The 17,362-nt window shown below is 39.1% G+C and overlaps 1 protein-coding gene across 1 annotated transcript; it reads left to right on the top strand.

The window, feature by feature from the left end:
* The first annotated feature begins 1,470 nt into the window (after positions 1 to 1,470).
* LOC133875447 (protein LEO1 homolog) lies at positions 1,471 to 9,401 on the top strand. The gene is made up of 11 exons (XM_062313589.1): positions 1,471 to 1,682; positions 2,661 to 2,992; positions 3,917 to 4,043; positions 4,156 to 4,341; positions 4,969 to 5,145; positions 5,838 to 5,969; positions 6,747 to 6,926; positions 7,009 to 7,140; positions 7,441 to 7,545; positions 7,641 to 7,901; positions 8,972 to 9,401. The coding sequence occupies exons 1-11, from the start codon at positions 1,569 to 1,571 to the stop codon at positions 9,104 to 9,106; spliced, it is 1,881 nt and encodes a 626-aa protein (XP_062169573.1). The 5' UTR covers positions 1,471 to 1,568; the 3' UTR covers positions 9,107 to 9,401.
* Positions 9,402 to 17,362: the final 7,961 nt, after the last annotated feature.

Genomic DNA, 17,362 nt, shown 5'->3' on the forward strand with positions numbered 1-17,362 from the left:
TCCATGTGGCCCAAAGAGGTGGCTTAGCCACCCTTACATTTTTATTAATTTTTTTTAAAGCCTTAAAAAAGAAAGCGTTAATTTTTTTTTAAAAAAATATGGCAGCTACGTGTTGTAATTTTAATGGTGCCATGTGTCATTAACGTGAAAATCCATCAGTTTTGGACGGCCACCCCCATGTGCCCCAAAGGCGTGGTTGAGTACTCCTACATTTTTATTTATTTTTTTAAAAACCTTAAAAAAAGCCTTAAAATAATAATAAAAAATATGGCAGCCGTGTATCACAATTTTAATGGTGCCATGTGCTACTGACGTAGAAATCCGTCAGTTTTGGATGAAAAATGGATGAAAGTACCATCTTTGTCTTTTCGCATAGTAGAGGGAACAAAAAAATAATGGTCTGTTTGGTTCGAATGTTATTCAATATTCTTATCGGGTTTTATTCGAAAGCCCAGAAACCTACGTCTAACCCGAATAAAACCTTAATTTAAATATTCAAATATTCAAATGCCTTGATTATTTCAATCATTACCAACATTAATTTTCATAACATCAATCATTATACACAACTTTTCATACAATCCAATCATTTCCTACCATTAAAAAACATTTTTTTTTTCAATCTAAAAAATATTTAAGAGATAATTGTACCACTGGTCCATGTGGTCTGCCATAATTACGAATCACTCCTATAGTTTAAAAAGTTCATGGAAGGTCCTTGTAGTAAACTATAATTACAATTCAATCCCTGAAGTCAAATTCTGTTAAATGCCACGTCAATGCCACATTAAACCAATAAAATGGCAACAAATGTTCATTTGAATAAAAAAAATAAATTTATTAAAAAATAAATAAATAATTTTTTTTTAAATTTTAAAAAAACAAAAAAGGGAAGGGGTGGCTGGGACACCCCCAATGGCCGGGGGTGGCGCGTAGCCACCGCTATGGCCTGGGGGTAGTCTTCGGGCCACCATTTCCTTTTTTGTTTTTTTTTTTTTTGAATTTTAATTCTTTTTTTTTTTAAAACAATAAGTTTATTTATTTATTTTTTAATAAATTTAACACCAATCATTATACACAACTTTTCATATAATTCAATAATTTATAATTACTTCCTACCATTAAAAAATATTTTTTTCCGATCTCAAAAATTTAACACTCAAACACAAATTTAAAAAGAATCTAAATTCTATTTAACATTTAAACACATTTTTATTAACTCAAAATTTGCAAACAAATTCAAAATATTATTCTTCTTCAAAAAATTCTCACTCAAATAGACAGTAAAGATTTCAAAGCACTGGGGACAAAATGATATTTAGCCGTTAAAAAAAAAAACTTACATGGTTAATTGCATTGAGGGGGACCATAATAGAAGGCTTTGGTGGGTCCCGTCCTTTCAAAACCCAACGCCGACGTGTCAAGAATATCTTGGGGGTCGATAAAACGCAAAGAAAATTGAGCGTAGTCCGATCCGCGCTATAACATAGTGCCCTCAGAACTCTCAGCTCCGCACACAGTCACAGAGAGAGAGAGCGCGCGCGCGAGAGAAAGAGAGAGAGAGAGAGATGGGGGAGGAGAAGCGGCACCAGATGATGCAGAACCTGTTTGGCGATCAATCGGAAGAAGAGGAAGAGGTTGATTCCGAGCACGAGTCCAATCCCCAGCCCAATTACGTCTCTGTAAGAATTCTCTTTTTTCTCTCTAGTAAGATATATGGATATAGATTTAACGAAGTTTTCTGTTAATAATTCTCTCTCTCTCTCTCTCTCTCTCTCATTTTATTTATTTTTATTTATTTATTTATTTTTTTATCTTTAGAAAGATTTATAGATATAGATTTAACAAAAGTTTTCAGATACGATTTCTTGCTCGGAATGCTAGGTTTATCAATTTAAGGAGATTCTTTCGCAGGCTCTGGATCTGGTTCTCATGTTGCGATTTTTAGGGTCTATGAATTTCATTATGTTATTATCGATTTAGAGAGTAATACATGCACATATAAATATCTGTTTATGTGTTTATTTTGTATATGGATGTGTTCAAGATTTGGAGGTACAAATACTTAAGTAGAAATCGATTGCAGATGCTTTGGGTTTAGGGAATTTCATAAATGCATTTTTTTTTTTATTTTTTTATTTTTATTTTTATAAGTAAAGTATAAATGCTATAGGTTGAAGAATGAAGATTAAATAAATGGGTATGTGTGTATATCTTGTGTATGTCTCATTGTTGCGTTCTGGTTTTGGAGGCAAAAATTATTTCTGAATTGTTCATCACTCGAGTCACGTGGTTCAGTGTGCTTGATCGTGATTAAGTTTTATATTTATATAGGTGAGATGGTCAAAATTGGGTCTTAGTGATTGAAGTATAAAGGAAATAACTGAGAACAATTTCAGTTACAGTTAGAAAGTTGTGCTGGTGTCATCAAGATTTAGCTTTGCGAAAATATATCCCTCCCTTTTGTTTCTGGAAACAAAATGAAAGAGAAAATGCTAATTTTTGTATGCATGAAATCTTTGTTGAAAGCCAAGTCACATTAAGGAGCGTAATGGCTCAGTTTATTTTATTTTATATATATTTTTTTTCCTGATGGCATTTTGTTGCTTGATTCAACTTTTTTTTTTCCTTCTTTCCTAATGTGATGGTTTTGTTTCCAGGACGAAGGAGAGGGAGGGCTGGAACCTGAGGCTGAAGGTGAAGGTGAAGTGGAGGGGCATGGGGAGGCGGAAGTAGAGAGTGAAGGTGAATTGCATGATGTAGATCCTGATCCTGGAGAAAGTGAGGGTGAAAGAGATCAAAGTTCCCAAGAAGTAGAAGTTGGTGATCAAAGAGAAGAAAGTGAAGGAAAAGATACTGACAGTGATGAAAAAGAAGAGTATGGTCAAAGAGTTGTAACAAGTAAGAGACGCGATGTTATTGAAAGTGGATCTGAGGAAAACCATTATCCTGACAATGAAGACGAGGGGGTGGATCAGGGTAGAAGTCCAAGGTAATTTGCATACGACCACTCCACTCTCAAACACACACATGTGCGCATGCAAACTCATTCAGATGCATCTTGAAGAATCTCTTGCTGTTTTTGGGTTCTCTTACTATTCAATCTTATGCTCTTAGGTAGTCTTACCATCTCTTTTATTCTCTCTCCTGTGTCAATGCGGGGGGGGGGGGGGGGGGGGGGGGGGGGGGGGGGGGGGTTGCTCATTCTTCTGTTTTTACATTCTGTATGTGTGTATGTCTTCTCTGCATCTTTATGGGTGCATACTGAATGGGTACTTTAAGTGCATCGGGTTTATAGGTGCATTCATTTCAATAACTTGTTCTATTAAGAATTCCTTTGATAGAATTTTGACAATGAGCATTACATCTATCTGGCACTAACTGGTAATAGATTCAGAGAGAGAGATATCTATATTATGAAAATAGTATACGTAATTGATGGAGGTTGGAGATACAAAAAATATATGTGAAGGTTGTATCATTAGGTGCTTTTAGGGTTAAGTTTGCTTGTAAGCCTCCTGTCTGCTTGGGCCTTGACTTTTTTTATTACCTTTTTTAGATCCACAATACTCATGCTTGCTTCTAACTTAGTCTATCGACCTTCCTCTCGTTCTTTTCCTGTCTTCCATCCCATATTTCCTGTAAAGGAAGTCAAAGCTTTGGTTTACCAAGGTTGCATTTGGTATACTTACCAAAAAATGACAAAGGTTGCATTTGGAGCAACATGGCTTCTTATTGGTTGTTGGATGCTGTTTTCTGGGCTGGGTTGGCCATGCATAGCATGTTCACTAAGCACCATGCATTGCATAGATATTAAAACAAAAGAATATTACTATTACCATAAATCCGTGTATCTACACATGATTATAACAAGTAGCAAGCTGTCTTGACTATCGGAAACTTGACTTAACTGTAGATCACCAGAGGAAGGGAAGGATCAGACTCATATTTCACATTCAGCTGTTCGTGATGTTTTTGGTGAGTCTGATGATGAAGAAGCAGCTGAGTATGCAGTTCATGATGAAATTGAGCAAGATTCAAATGTGAGTATCAGATGTCATGATGCAATGTGCTTAGTATTTGTATCTTGTGACCCTGTTAAGCATCCATATATCTTCATGGTCAAGTATGATAGAAAATATTTTCATGTCTTAGAGATCTCCTATGGAAGAGGAAGGGAGCTATGGGAAGAGTCTAAGACCGGAGGATATAGTGGCTGATGAAGATGCTCAGTATGAGTCAGAAGAGGAAAACATTGAGGCTAAATTTAAAGAGAAGCCAGTTGGTCCCCCGTTGGACCTTGAGATTCCATTACGTCCACCTCCAGCTCGTCCAGAAAAGGTATACAATTTATTCTATGTGACTTTGTGCTGCTGTGATTTTTTCATAATTTATCTGTTTTACTTAATTTACATGGTGCTTGCACACCTTATTTAATGGGTATGCATTTTATTTTGCTTTGTATAGCATAAAGTTGAAGCTAAAATTAATTCAGATGGTCTACTTGTTTGTACTAGTCACTCCAGATTTTAATAATAGTATCATCTTCATGTTCTATTGAAATAGTAGGTGGCATGCCTAGGATGCAATTATGGAGGTGGAGGTTGAGGTTTGGGGTCAATTTGTACTTTTGAAAAATATCTTGGTAAACTGCATTTTACTTGCCTCTTCGGTGAGAAATTGCCAAATTCTTCAACTTATGTTGCCATCGGCATTATATACATGCATGGTTGAGTTAACAAAATATATATGTCCAAATTTTACTGTTCTTCCATTGTTATTTGTTATGAAGAAGTTCTGCATAGCTTGGTCATCTTACTTTCTCCTGCAAGCTGTGTGCATAGTAATTACTTGATGGTTAATTTTTCTTCATTATAATTGCATTCAGATCATGTGATTTTAGAAAAGGTTCGTGACTATTTTAGTATGATTTGGTGGAAAATTTAATACTCAGTTATCTATTTGCAGATGAACATGATTAAAGTTTCTAATATTATGGGATTTGACCCAAAACCATTTGATCCTAAAACATATGTGGAAGAGGATACCTTTGTGACTGATGAATCTGGATCTAAGAAACGTATACGCTTAGAGAACAATATTGTGCGCTGGAGGACTGTTCGAAATCCAGATGGCACGACATCTGTAAGTGATTATCTCTTATTGTTATCTGTTATACATACACACATGCATAACAGAGTAGTCAAACACAATTATTCATATAAAGAAAGGCAAAAGTCAAATTTGTTGTGATGAATACAAGTCACAGTTCCTCTGATTATGTCACCATGCTCATCAAACTTGCTAAACTTATGATTTTTTTTTTCTTGCATTAGTGTCTTCAATGGGAGATTGATCAAATATTCTCCAATTATTTTCACACGCAATACCTGATTAATTGCGTTTATTGTTTTATAAAGTTGCTTGGTGTCTATTTGTTTAAAATGCTTTTGCCAAAGTGAATTTAGAGAGCCTTTTTACAAATGCTGATTTTTTTTTTTTGATGACGATGAGCCCCTCCAAAGGAAAAAAAAAATACAAATCAAATTTAGAGCTACTTTCTATATGAATGATTCATTGTTTTTTTTTTTTTGGATAAGAATGAATGATTCATTGTTGGAGGTAGATTTTCCAATTGTGGATACCTTCTATGTAGTGGTTCTTCAGCTTACTATATTTAACTTTATGTTATTTGTAATTGCTTCAATCTTTATCTATCTTCCAGCTTTAAATTCTGAAATTGGTTCGACTTTACCGTAAGAACTCATTTTATATTTGACTATTTTACATTTTTCTCATTTTCATTTAGTGTCTCAATATTTCCTTGTGATCTGTAGTATGAAAGCAATGCACGCTTTGTGAGATGGTCAGACGGCAGTTTGCAGTTATTAATTGGGAATGAAGTTCTTGACATATCTGTGCAAGATGCGCAACATGATCAAGCACATCTTTTTCTTAGACATGGAAAGGTGACTTTATATCCATTTGAGATGTCTGATCTTTTATTTATTTATCGATATCTTATGTGATACATGAATATAACATCTTTAATCATTTTGACTTTTTTTTGTTTCCTCATCAAATGTAGCAAACTCCCCAATGTATTCGAGAGAACCTTAAGCAAACAATCTATAAAGATGCATCCATTTTCTTTTACCCTCCACTCTTTCTTTATTGTATGTTTAGCAGAGTAAAAAATGTCTATGTTGTAATGATTTCACCACGACAATTGAGGTGATTATTCCTTCCTTCCATAGCATTCCTTGACCCATTAAAATCACTGCAAGATCATTAGACTTATATTAAATTTCCAAGCACATTATCCCTCCCTCCTTTCCATTTTTTAATTCCTTGTAAACTGCTCATGGGTACATCACATCACGTGTAAGCCCCTGCATATTCTTTTAGCTAACTAAAATGCAATATACACATGCAGATGAGAATATTTTAACTTTATGGCCATCTCTATATCAGCAGGAACAGAATTCAAACCATTCAGAAGAAGATCGTGCTATATAATACATATGCATACCAAATACCAAATTGATTCTGTTGATTTTGGGTTCTGATTCTGTAGCTTGATTCTGGCCCACCGAGCTTGGTCATCACAACATAAGATCTCATATTTGATTTCTTCTTATAGGGTCGTGACTTAGTTTCTACTTTTTACTAAAACACTGTGGCTCTCTCCATATTATGTTTTAAACTTCATGGAGTTCTTGAATCCTTATGTGCTATGCTTACAGGGAATCCTCCAATCTCAAGGAAGGGTTTTGAGAAAGATGAGGTTTATGCCATCATCTTTGTCATCAAATTCTCATAGACTGCTGACTGCTATTGTTGACTCACGGCATAAAAAGGTTTATAAGGTTAAGAACTGCATCACTGACATTGATCCTGAGAGGGAAAAGGAGGAAAAAGAAAAGGTAATTAGTTGCATTGGCTCGTGGTGTGTGTTGTATTAAGTGTCATGGATTTCATATATCCACTTTTCTGATGGTTTTGTAGGCTGAAAGTCAAACGATCAGAGCTAACGTACTTCTTAACCGGAAGAGGGAAAAAGTAAGCCGGAAATATACCCCAACTGTAGACAGGCGGCGCCAACTTTCTCCTGGGTTCTTGGAGGATGCTCTTGATGAGGTCAGCTCTTGCTCTTACCATGTATAGGAAAAGGAGGGAAAAGTAGAACTTTTTTGGCCCTTTTTTTTTTTTCCTTCGTCTAATGGGTATTTGTTTTACACTTGAAATTTGGATTCTGTCGCAACATGCTCAAATAATTAGACTGGCATCTTTTCACTTTTGGGGACCACAAACATTTGTTTTTTTAAAGGTGTGGAAGAGCCTGTAGGCTTCATTTTCCTGTAATATGCTGGAACCTTATTTTCTATATATGCCGGTCCAAGCCTGAACCAATTATCCTAATTGTCCACCTTTATTTAGGATGATGAGACAGATTATTATGATTCTCGACGTTCTCGCCGCCACTTTGAGGATGATTTGGAAGTGGAAGCTCGAGCTGAGAAACGCATTATGAATGCTAAGAAGGTCTCATGACTTGAACTTTTAAGTTAATCTCTTTTTTCTAAAAGGTGTTGATTTGTTTGTTCTGCTAAAAGGAACTTTCATGTTTGGTGTTTTAGTCGCAGGGACCCAAAGACATCCCTCGCAAGTCATCCCTGCCTGCTGCTAAATCATCTCGGCGCCCAGTGGATTTCTCTGACAGTGAAAGAGAGGAATCTGAGTATGAAACTGATGGGGAGGAAGATGAGAGGTCTCCCCCGCGTAAGAGGGCTGCGGAGCCAGAGCAGGAGTATGATGAAGAGGAGGAAGAAGAAGAAGAACATGAAGAAGAGGCAGAAGTAAAAGAAGCATCAGAGGAGGATGAGGAGGAGGAGGCTGAGGTATGCCCTTTTCTTTGGTATTACCAAATGTTCCAGACTACAATTTTACAGCATAGTCCATCTGGTACATAGAAGAGTAGGTCTGGAAAGTGGAAATATAAAGAGATTTGATACTTCATTAAAATCGTCATTCCGTGATTGTGGCATCTAATGCTGGCACTCCTTGTTTTTGCTATATGGATCCCTGTTGGAAACTTTTAATTATGAGTTTATGCCTCCTTAATATTATGTCTTTTGTATCCACTACATACTTGGAAAAACAATACCTTCAAACTTTTTAGGATTCTAATGCTTCTCTGTGATTGATATGATCTCAGTTTTTCAGCAATACAGGTTGATTATCCAGCCATTTAGGTGGTTTGGATGAACTACTTGTAATACATGCACAAAAGATTGTAAGATATGTTTCTTCTGTTTGGATGTTTGACGAGATCTATCATTTTACTTTTACTAGGCTTGCCTAAAAACAGCTTGCCATCTGTCACTATGATACTTGGGTCATAGATTTTGGTATGCTTTTTTTCAAAAATTAAAAAAAAGAAAAAAGAAAAAAAGGGGGGTTTTAGGTGTGTGTGTATCTGTGCATGTGTATGGTTTGATGTGGCAAAGGACACTAGGTGTATGTTTCATTCTGCATCTTAAAATGCCTTAGCATGCATCCTGGAGAAGAACTGAAACACTCTTTACAAGTTCTGAAACACCCTTTGGTCTAGTCCCCGCAGGAGGCTGCCAAAGAAAATATGATTTAGGCTTAACTGAAACGGTGATAAATGCACCATGCATATGTTAATTCATGTGGCTGAGGGGGCTACCCTTTTGCTCTTTGACACAGATTTGGATTGTTTGGGGGGTTGTGAGACTGTCCAACATATCATATAAGCAACAAAGTAACTGTTTCTAGATGGTACAATTATAGTTTTGAAAGAATATATTTATTTACCCCAGATAAGTCGTTCTAGTTGGGTGAGATCCTGATAGTGTAGAATATATATATACATTTGTCTTTTTATAAATGAGGGGGCATGCGAAATAAACTTGTGTTCATGATCCCCTTTCTGGATATGTTTCAGGAGCCAAAGCAGAAGGGTCGGGACTTTGGAGGCAGTCTGAAGCGCAAAGGGATTGAGTCAGATGAGGACTCTCCCCCAAGAAAGATGCCACCCCACCGCCGAATGGCAGTCGTTTATGATAGTGACGAGGAATGAAAACTTGCTTCAGACAAGAATCTCACTAGTGAGTATCTCCTTAATTAATTAATGTACATAGAGACTTCTTGTTTATCGTCTGTGGTCATATGCTCGCTGCGAGAGTTGGAACTGTTGGAGATGGAGAAGACACATTTTCTGAGAAGAGTTTACCAAGTACATGGAAAACACTTGCCTGTAATAACCTTAATATGTACACGGAAGAGCATTTTCAAATATGTATTCTTTTGCTTCATATATCACTTCTTATCGCTTCCTCTTAATTATATTTATAAATTATTATTATTTTTTTTCCCGTGTTTGTCTTGCAATATTCTTATGTGCACTTTTGCATGTCTGTAGGCAGTAGGCAGTAGGCTGTAGCCCTCATTTTGCTTATAATAAATTTAATGCACAGTAAATGTAAGATTTTCATTGCTTATAATGAATTATTATTATTATTATTATTATTATTTGGTTCTTCCTTGGGAGGTGTCTGAACTTTATTAAAAAAAATAAGTTAATAAATATCTATTTTAATTAAGGTTGCTTAAAACATTATCCGACTGAAATATTTTTGACTAAAAGCGTTGTCGATGAAAACTACTAATTTGACATTTTAAAAATGATTCTGAAAACATTTTATGATATTTGTTTCGCACGAAACATTATTAATATTTTTATGTAGTCTCACATAATTAATAATTTTACTCACAATAATATATAAGAAAAACTAAAATATCAGTTTAATAACTAGAGAAATTTATTTTTCTAATGAAAAATAAAAATTGAAAAATTTGGTAGCTTGCTAACGCACATGAGCGATAGGTGGTGAATTTCTAGAAAGGATATCTTTTCGGAAAAAAAGGATTTTTGTTTGTTTGTTTGTTTAATGAGAAAGTACGGGCACTTTTGTTAATGTAAATAAAGGCAAAAATGCATGCGGATAATAACTATTTGCATCCGCACCTAACTATTATTTAACCGCTATCCGCATATGTGGATGCGGTTAGTAAAAACCTTTGTTCGCATATGCGGATGCAGATAGCAGTTTTAGAGTATGCAAATGCGGTTATTAATCGCATCCGTATTCCCTTTATATATATATAATTAAATTCATTAAAGCAACGTTATTTTGAAATTAGTAAGTTTACGACCTTTAGGTTATGTAAATGGTGTTTTTTTTTTTTTTTTTTTTTTTTTTTTTTTCATCCAGATAGTAATCCAAAACTCTTGTTACTTCATATGTGGATAGCGGATAATAATCGCAATAACCATGCGGATGCTGATAGTAATCGCATGATGCGGATGCGAATGCAGATACCTAAAAATGATAACTGCATTATGCGAATGTGAATGCAGAAATTGCTAATAACTGTATCTGCATCCGCATTTTCACCCCTAAATGAGTAAATGTGAGAGGTGTTGAAGCTGTAAGTTATGTCTTAAATGCTTATTTTTCGTTGACTTCGAATCTTTCTTCCTTCCAATTCCCCATCTCCTCTCATCCTTTTCCTACTCATTTTTTTTTTTTTTGTTTTTTTTCCTTGTTTTGTGGGCTTGTGTTCCAAAATCTAAGCTTTAATATCATCTCCTCTACCAAAGTGGTTTTTCTCCGTCATTTTCCGGCCTCCTCTGCTATGCGCCTAAGTGTTACAAAGCTTACAAATGAAGAAAGGGCGTTAGACAAAAGAAGGAAGAAAGAGTCAGACAACCTTATCCTGAGACAAACTAGAGAGAATCACTCAATGCAAGACAAGTGTCTCAGCTAGTTTAACCATGTATTACTTTCCCTAAAATGGGTGTCATCCATGATCTATATTCCAGATTCTTCTGAGGACTTGGGTTGAGGTTGAGTAGAAGTAGTGGGTTAGTTGAGTAATGGTGTTAGTAGGGCAGCAGAGTAATGGGTCCTATGTAATTGGTCATGGGCCCGTTAGTGGGTTAGTGGGTAAGCCAGTTAAAGGGTAATGTCTAGCAGCAGTTATTTAAATTCCTGTATAAATATCCTGTTCGCTTATGAATGAAATCATCATAAATTATTCATAACAATAACCGTGTGCTAAATTCAGTGGAGGGAAATAAGGGTTGGCAATTTTTGACACAACCCACGAACCTAACACGAATACGATACGAAAATTCAGGGTTTGGGTTTGGCATTATCGGGTTCGGGTCATAATCGGGTCAACCCCATTATGACCCGTTTATAATCGTGTCTGGCGGGTCAACCAGACACGATAACACAATTAGCTCCCTTTTTTTTTTAGTCAGGTCCAAAAGGACTGAAACCCTAGCCGGATCACACTATTACCGTCTCACGCATCACCCATTTCTTGTTTTCTTTTCGCTTCACGCCTTCACCCAGTTCACCGTCTTCACGAAGTTCACAGTTCACACCGCAACCCTCCTAAACAGTCGAGACGCCCTCGAAGACTCGGATCCTCCATGAGGTCCAGGGGCCCAAGCTCTCAGAGCCGCAAAAGCCGAGCTCCACCACGTAACCCTCCAAAACGACGTCGTCCCCACCGGCTCTTTCCCTTCGATCTCCACCGGCGTCGTCCCCAACGGATCTTTCAAGGTCTAAGCCCAGTCGAACCTCCTAAAGGCTGAAGTCCTCGGTTCTAGTCGTCGGATCCGGAGGCCTGGGCTCGCCAGCCTTGCTCGGCTGCTCTACCTCGTCGATGTTGTGTCCTGCGGGCTGTGGGGTGGGCACTGGGCTCGTCGACGTCGTGTCTTGTGGGTTGTGGGGTGGGCAGTGGGCACGCGTTACCGGGTTCAACAGGTTCGTGTCGTGTAACCCGGTTCACAACCGAGTTGTGTTCGGGTTATAGTGTTTGACCCGATTAATAATCGGGTCGGGTTTGTGTCTGACCCGATTGTGTAATCAGGTCAGCCGGGTCGACACGAACCCGACCCGCCGACCCGAATTGCCAAGCCTAGAGGGAATTGACCCCTTTAATTGTCAAATATCATTTCTATACAGTAGCTAACCTGCGTGTAGACAGTGCTAACAACAAGGAGTTTCAAGCTAGCGTGAGGGAATTCCAAAACCAAGTGCAGAATACATTCAGTAGATATGATGCAATGTTCACCTCCATCAACACTCAATTATCCAGCCTAGCTACAAGTTACGACAGTTTGAGTGGAGCTCATGGATCACACAACATAGGTGACACAAGTGGAGATTCTAGATCTCATAGAGTTCCATTTGCGGAGAGATGGGGAATTCAAGCCCGAACCCTTAAGTTGGATTTTCCCAGGTTTGATGGCACTGAACCTAATGATTGGGTTATTAAAGCTGAATGGTATTTCTCTTATGTTCACACTTCGGAAGAAGAAAAGGTTCCCATTGCTTCTTTCCACATGTAAGGAAGGGCCTTTACATGGTTCCATTGGCTTCATGATTTGGGGACAATCCAAGGATGGGAGGCTCTAGTAGATGCTCTCAGGCTGCGGTTAGCACCCTCGACATTGGATGACTCAGTTGGCGCTTTCGCAAAGCTCGAACAAACCACAACCGTGGAAGAACACCAATCCCAATTTGAGGTATTATCTAACAAAGTTTCAGGTTTAACAGAGGAGTTTCGGGTGAGTTCGTTTAACGGAGGAGTTTCGGGTGAGTTCTTTCCTTAGTGGACTCAAAGAGGAAATTCAGCTCATTGTCACCATGTTGAGGCCAAACTCCTTACCAATTGCTTTCGGGCTGGCCCAATTGCAAGAAGAAGAAGTCAACCGAAGAAACAAGAGCTTTAGAGGAAATAATTGGACTGCCAGCACCTTTACTTTCCAGTCCAACCGACAGGCCTTCCCAAGGCTACCTCCACCACCAGACCTTCATATGCTACCAGCACCGAATAGGCCAACAGAAACCCGCAATTTCAATCCTACCTACCCCAACAATATCAACAATAGGCCGACTATTCCAATGAGAAGAATCTCCCCAGCTCAAATGCAGGAAAGAAGGGAAAAATGGCTATGCTACTTCTGTGATGAAAGGTATCAACCGGGGCACAGGTGCAACAAACCTAAATTATACATTTTGGAAGGTATGAAATTAGAAGAAAAAGGTGCTGAAGTTGAAGAGGAAGTGCAGGAAGTGCAAGTAGAAGAAGTTGAAAGTGAAGTGCTGCAAGGTGAAGGAGAAATATTGAGCATATCTCTATATGCTCTTGCTGGATCTCCAGCCCCTAAAACAATGCGGTTGGTAGGGAAATTGGAAGGCCAAGGAGTCATTATTCTCATAGATATGGGCATCACTCACAGTTTCATTGATCCAAATGTAGCAAGGAAGCTGAAACTACCAGCTAAGGAAGTGAACTAGCTGAAAGTCATGGTAGCCGACAGAGCTACTCTTCCTTGCCAAGGTTATTGTAAGGCAGTTTCTTTCAAACTTCAAGGTTATTCATTCAAATCTCATCTCTACCTTCTAAGCCTTGGAGGTTGTGATATGGTACTTGCAGTGGATTGGCTAAGGCTTTTAGGTCCTATTTTATGGGATTTCAAAGTTCTTACCATGAAATTCTCATATATGGGAAGTGATTCGAAGGAAGTGCTACTACAAGGGCTATTACCCTAAAAAACACTGCTGGAGGCAAGAGATACAATTCCCAAACCAAGGGGAGTTGAGTCATGAGTGCAAAGGAATATGGCTGCAACTAATAGCAATCGGAGCACCTAAGGAAAAGAAGCTCCAGCATCCTGCTATAGCCAAGCTCCTAGGTGAATTCCAGGGTGTATTCAAGGAACCTACAGGACTACCACCTCCCAGAAGTCATGACCACCAGATCCTGTTGCAAGAAGGTGCCAAACCAACATGTGTTCGGCCCTACAGGTACCCATATTATCAAAAGGAAGAGATCGAGAAGTTTGTGAGAGAAATGCTCACATCCGGGGTAATCAAGCTGAGCCAGAGTCCCTATTCCTTACCAGTCCTACTTTCAGAAAAGCAGATGGAAGTTAGAGGATGTGTGTGGACTGTCGTGCGCTCAACAAGGAGACCATCAAAGATAAGTATCCAATCCCCAATATTGATGAACTCCTAGATGAATTACATGGGGTAGTTATATATTCTAAGCTAGATCTTAGGTCAAGGTATCGCCAAATTAGAATGAAATCTGAAGATATATCTAAACTGCCTTTATGACTCACGAAGGCCACTATGCATTCCTAGTTATGCCCTTTGGGCTTACTAATGCCTCATCTACCTTCCAAGGGCTCATAAATAAAATATTCAAACCCTACCTAAGAAAATTTGTGCTGGTATTTTTTGATGACATCCTCATATATAGCAAAAACTTGAAGGAACACCTCAAACACTTGCATGTTGTCCTAGGAATCCTACAATCTCAATAGCTATATGTTAAACTCTCTAAGGGCATCTCCAGCAGGAGAGCTACTTTAACCAATAAGTTAATTTGACTATTTTTTTTCTTTCTTTTTCTTCCTGCAGCAGAGTAGCTATTCTAACTTTTTTGCTAACTTCATGAACAGTAAATAGCCACTAGTGGCTATTCACTGTTCACATATCCACTATTTTTTTATTGTTTTTTTTTTTTTTCCTCTTCCCTCTTTCTCTCACTCCTCTCGCCCACCGAAGAATCTATCGCCCACCGGAGAAGACGAGGTCCAACGCCGACGCCGCTCCTCTGAATAGGCACCGGTCTCCTCTCTCTGCGCCGACGCCGAGATTCGACCGATCCTCCCAAAGCTCCGGCGCCGAACGAGGCCGTCCTTGACGATCCAAATATTGACGCCGTCTACGTGCCCCTGCCCACCGACCTCCACGTACGCTAGGCCATTCTCGTCGCCCAGAAGAAGCAACGCCTGCTGCTCGAGAAGCCACCATCGATCGCACCGGTTCTGGGTCTTGGGTGTGGGTGGGCAAGTGGAGGTAGAAGTTGAGGGATTTAAGGAAGGCCCGGTAGGTGTAGACGTGGAGACCATCGATGAGCTTGTCCTCGTCGACACCAAGCCTGACAAGCTTCGCGAAGAGATGCTCGACCTCCAGCACGCCGTTGCCTTCCTCCCCCACACCAAAATCCACACCTCCATCGACTACGCCGTCACTGTTGGATCCGATCTCTGCATCTTCACTGTCGGAGATGGGTTGGGGTTGGGGGTTGGGGGAGAGCGGAGAGTGAGAGGGAGAAGTGGAAAAAAAATAAAAAAAATAAAGAAAAAGATTAAAAAACAATATTTTAAGAAAATGAAGAGTGGAATAGAGATTATTGTTGGAATGTTTTTAAGATAGCCAGTGGTTAAAGTAGAGATTGGTACTTTTTGAGTAGCTATTTTAACTCCAACTGCTGGAGATGGCCTAAATGCTCATTCGGTTGTCTAGAAGTTAATTACTTAGGCCATTTAATTTATGAAGAGGGAGTAAAAGCATATCCTACTAAGATAGAAGCAATGATTGCTTGGCCTATACCTAAGACACTTAAAGCTTTAAGGGGAGTTTTAGGTTTCACAGGGGTATTACCGAAAGTTTGTTAAAGGATATGGGTGGGGGGGTAGCAGCACCACTAACAACTCTATTGAGGAAAGATTCATTCCATTGGAATGCAAGGGTTGAGGAGGCTTTTAATAAGCTAAATGAAACATTGTTTACACCTCTAGTCCTAGGTCTCCCTAATTTTTCCAAGTCATTTGTTATAGAATGTGATGCCTTGGGTGGTGGCATTGGAGCAGTGCTAATGCAGGAAGGAAGGCCCCTGGCTTACTTAAGTCAAGGCCTAAAGGGCAAAAATCTAATGCTTTCTACTTATGAAAAGGAATTGCTAGCTTTGGTAATGGCCATCCTCAAATGGAGGCATTACTTGCTAGAGCAGATATTCAAGGTGACAACTGACCAGCAAGCGCTCAAACACTTCCTGGAGCAAAGGATGGGAACCCTAGCTCAATAGAAGTGGATTTCAAAGCTACTAGGCTTTGATTTCTCAGTGGAGTACAAAGGTGGGAAGGGAAATAGAGCAGCTGATGCTTTATCCAGAATGGAATGGGATTCACTAGATCAGGTAGAGGCGAAGGCAAAAGACAAACAAAATCAGGTAGAGGCAGAAAACAACTCAGAATGCAGTACAGAAAATGAAGATCATGCAAATGATGCAGCAAATACAAAAAATGATCATGCAAGTGATGCAACAGAGCACAAGTCAGAAACTACTCAACACACAGCAGAAGTAGTAAAGCAATGCACTACAATCAGCAGCATGCAACCTAAATGGATCGAAGAATTAAAACAAGTATACCCCTTGAACCCATAGCTGAAGCAATTGATTTCTCAATACTAGTAGAGGCAACTGGATCCAGTCACATATCAATTCTAGAACACACTCATTTTCTACAAAGGGCGAATCCATCTGGGCTCATTGTGGAATTTCCAGTATCAAATCCTACAACAGTTCTATGATAGTCCATTAGCAGGGCACATGGGTAGTTAGAAAACTTACTCAAAAATAAAGAAGGAATTTTATTGGCCTGGTATGCGGAAGGATGTCTGGCAACACATCCGGGAGTGCGACATCTGTCAAAGGAACAAAACTGAGAACCTCCATCCGGCAGGACTCTTGCAGCCACTCCTGTCCCCAACCAGAACTGGACAAAGGTCAGTATGAACTTCATCGAAGGGTTGCCGAACTCTAAAGGCAAAAATGTGGTCATGGTGGTGGTTGATCGTTTGAGCAAATATGCCCACTTCATACCACTGACACATCTGTATACAACGGGATCAGTAACCCAACTCTTCCTAGATAACATCTTCAAGCTCCATGGTTTACCCAAAACCATCGTCAGCGACTGTGATCCAGTGTTTACCAGTCACTTCTGGAAAGAATTGTTCTGCCTCAATGGCAGAAAACCCTTGATGGGCTCTGCTTACCATACCCAAATGGATGGCCAGACAGAGGTCATGAATAAGGGCTTGGAAGGCTATTTGAGAAGCTTCTCGGGAGATCGACCTAAAGACTAGCAGAAATGGCTTCCCTTAGCCGAATGGGCTTACAACACTTCAGATCACACTTCAAAAAAGATTAGTCCATTTGAAGCCGTCTACGGGTACCCTCGTCAACGATTGATGCCCTACGAATCTGGTACTACAAGGGTTCAATTCATGGAAGACGAACTCTAGACTAGAGAATTCATCACTCAGCTGCTTTGGGTGAACCTACAAAATGCCCAAAACAGAATGAAGCTCTTTGCTAACAAGAATCGAACCGAACAGATGTTCGAGGTGGGCGACTGGGTTTACCTCAAACTCTGACTGTACCGACAAATGACAGT

The sequence above is a fragment of the Alnus glutinosa genome, chromosome 8, assembly GCF_958979055.1.
Source record: "Alnus glutinosa chromosome 8, dhAlnGlut1.1, whole genome shotgun sequence".
In the NCBI taxonomy this organism is placed as follows: domain Eukaryota; kingdom Viridiplantae; phylum Streptophyta; class Magnoliopsida; order Fagales; family Betulaceae; genus Alnus; species Alnus glutinosa.

What these genes read in the sequence shown, in the direction of transcription:
- LOC133875447 (XM_062313589.1), top strand. Translation starts at nt 1,569, where the DNA reads ATGGGGGAGGAGAAGCGGCACCAGATGATGCAGAACCTGTTTGGCGAT. An exon ending in CTCCAGCTCGTCCAGAAAAG is followed by an intron (nt 4,342 to 4,968) that starts GTATACAATTTA and finishes ATCTATTTGCAG; the next exon opens with ATGAACATGATTAAAGTTTC. An exon ending in ATCCAGATGGCACGACATCT is followed by an intron (nt 5,146 to 5,837) that starts GTAAGTGATTAT and finishes TGTGATCTGTAG; the next exon opens with TATGAAAGCAATGCACGCTT.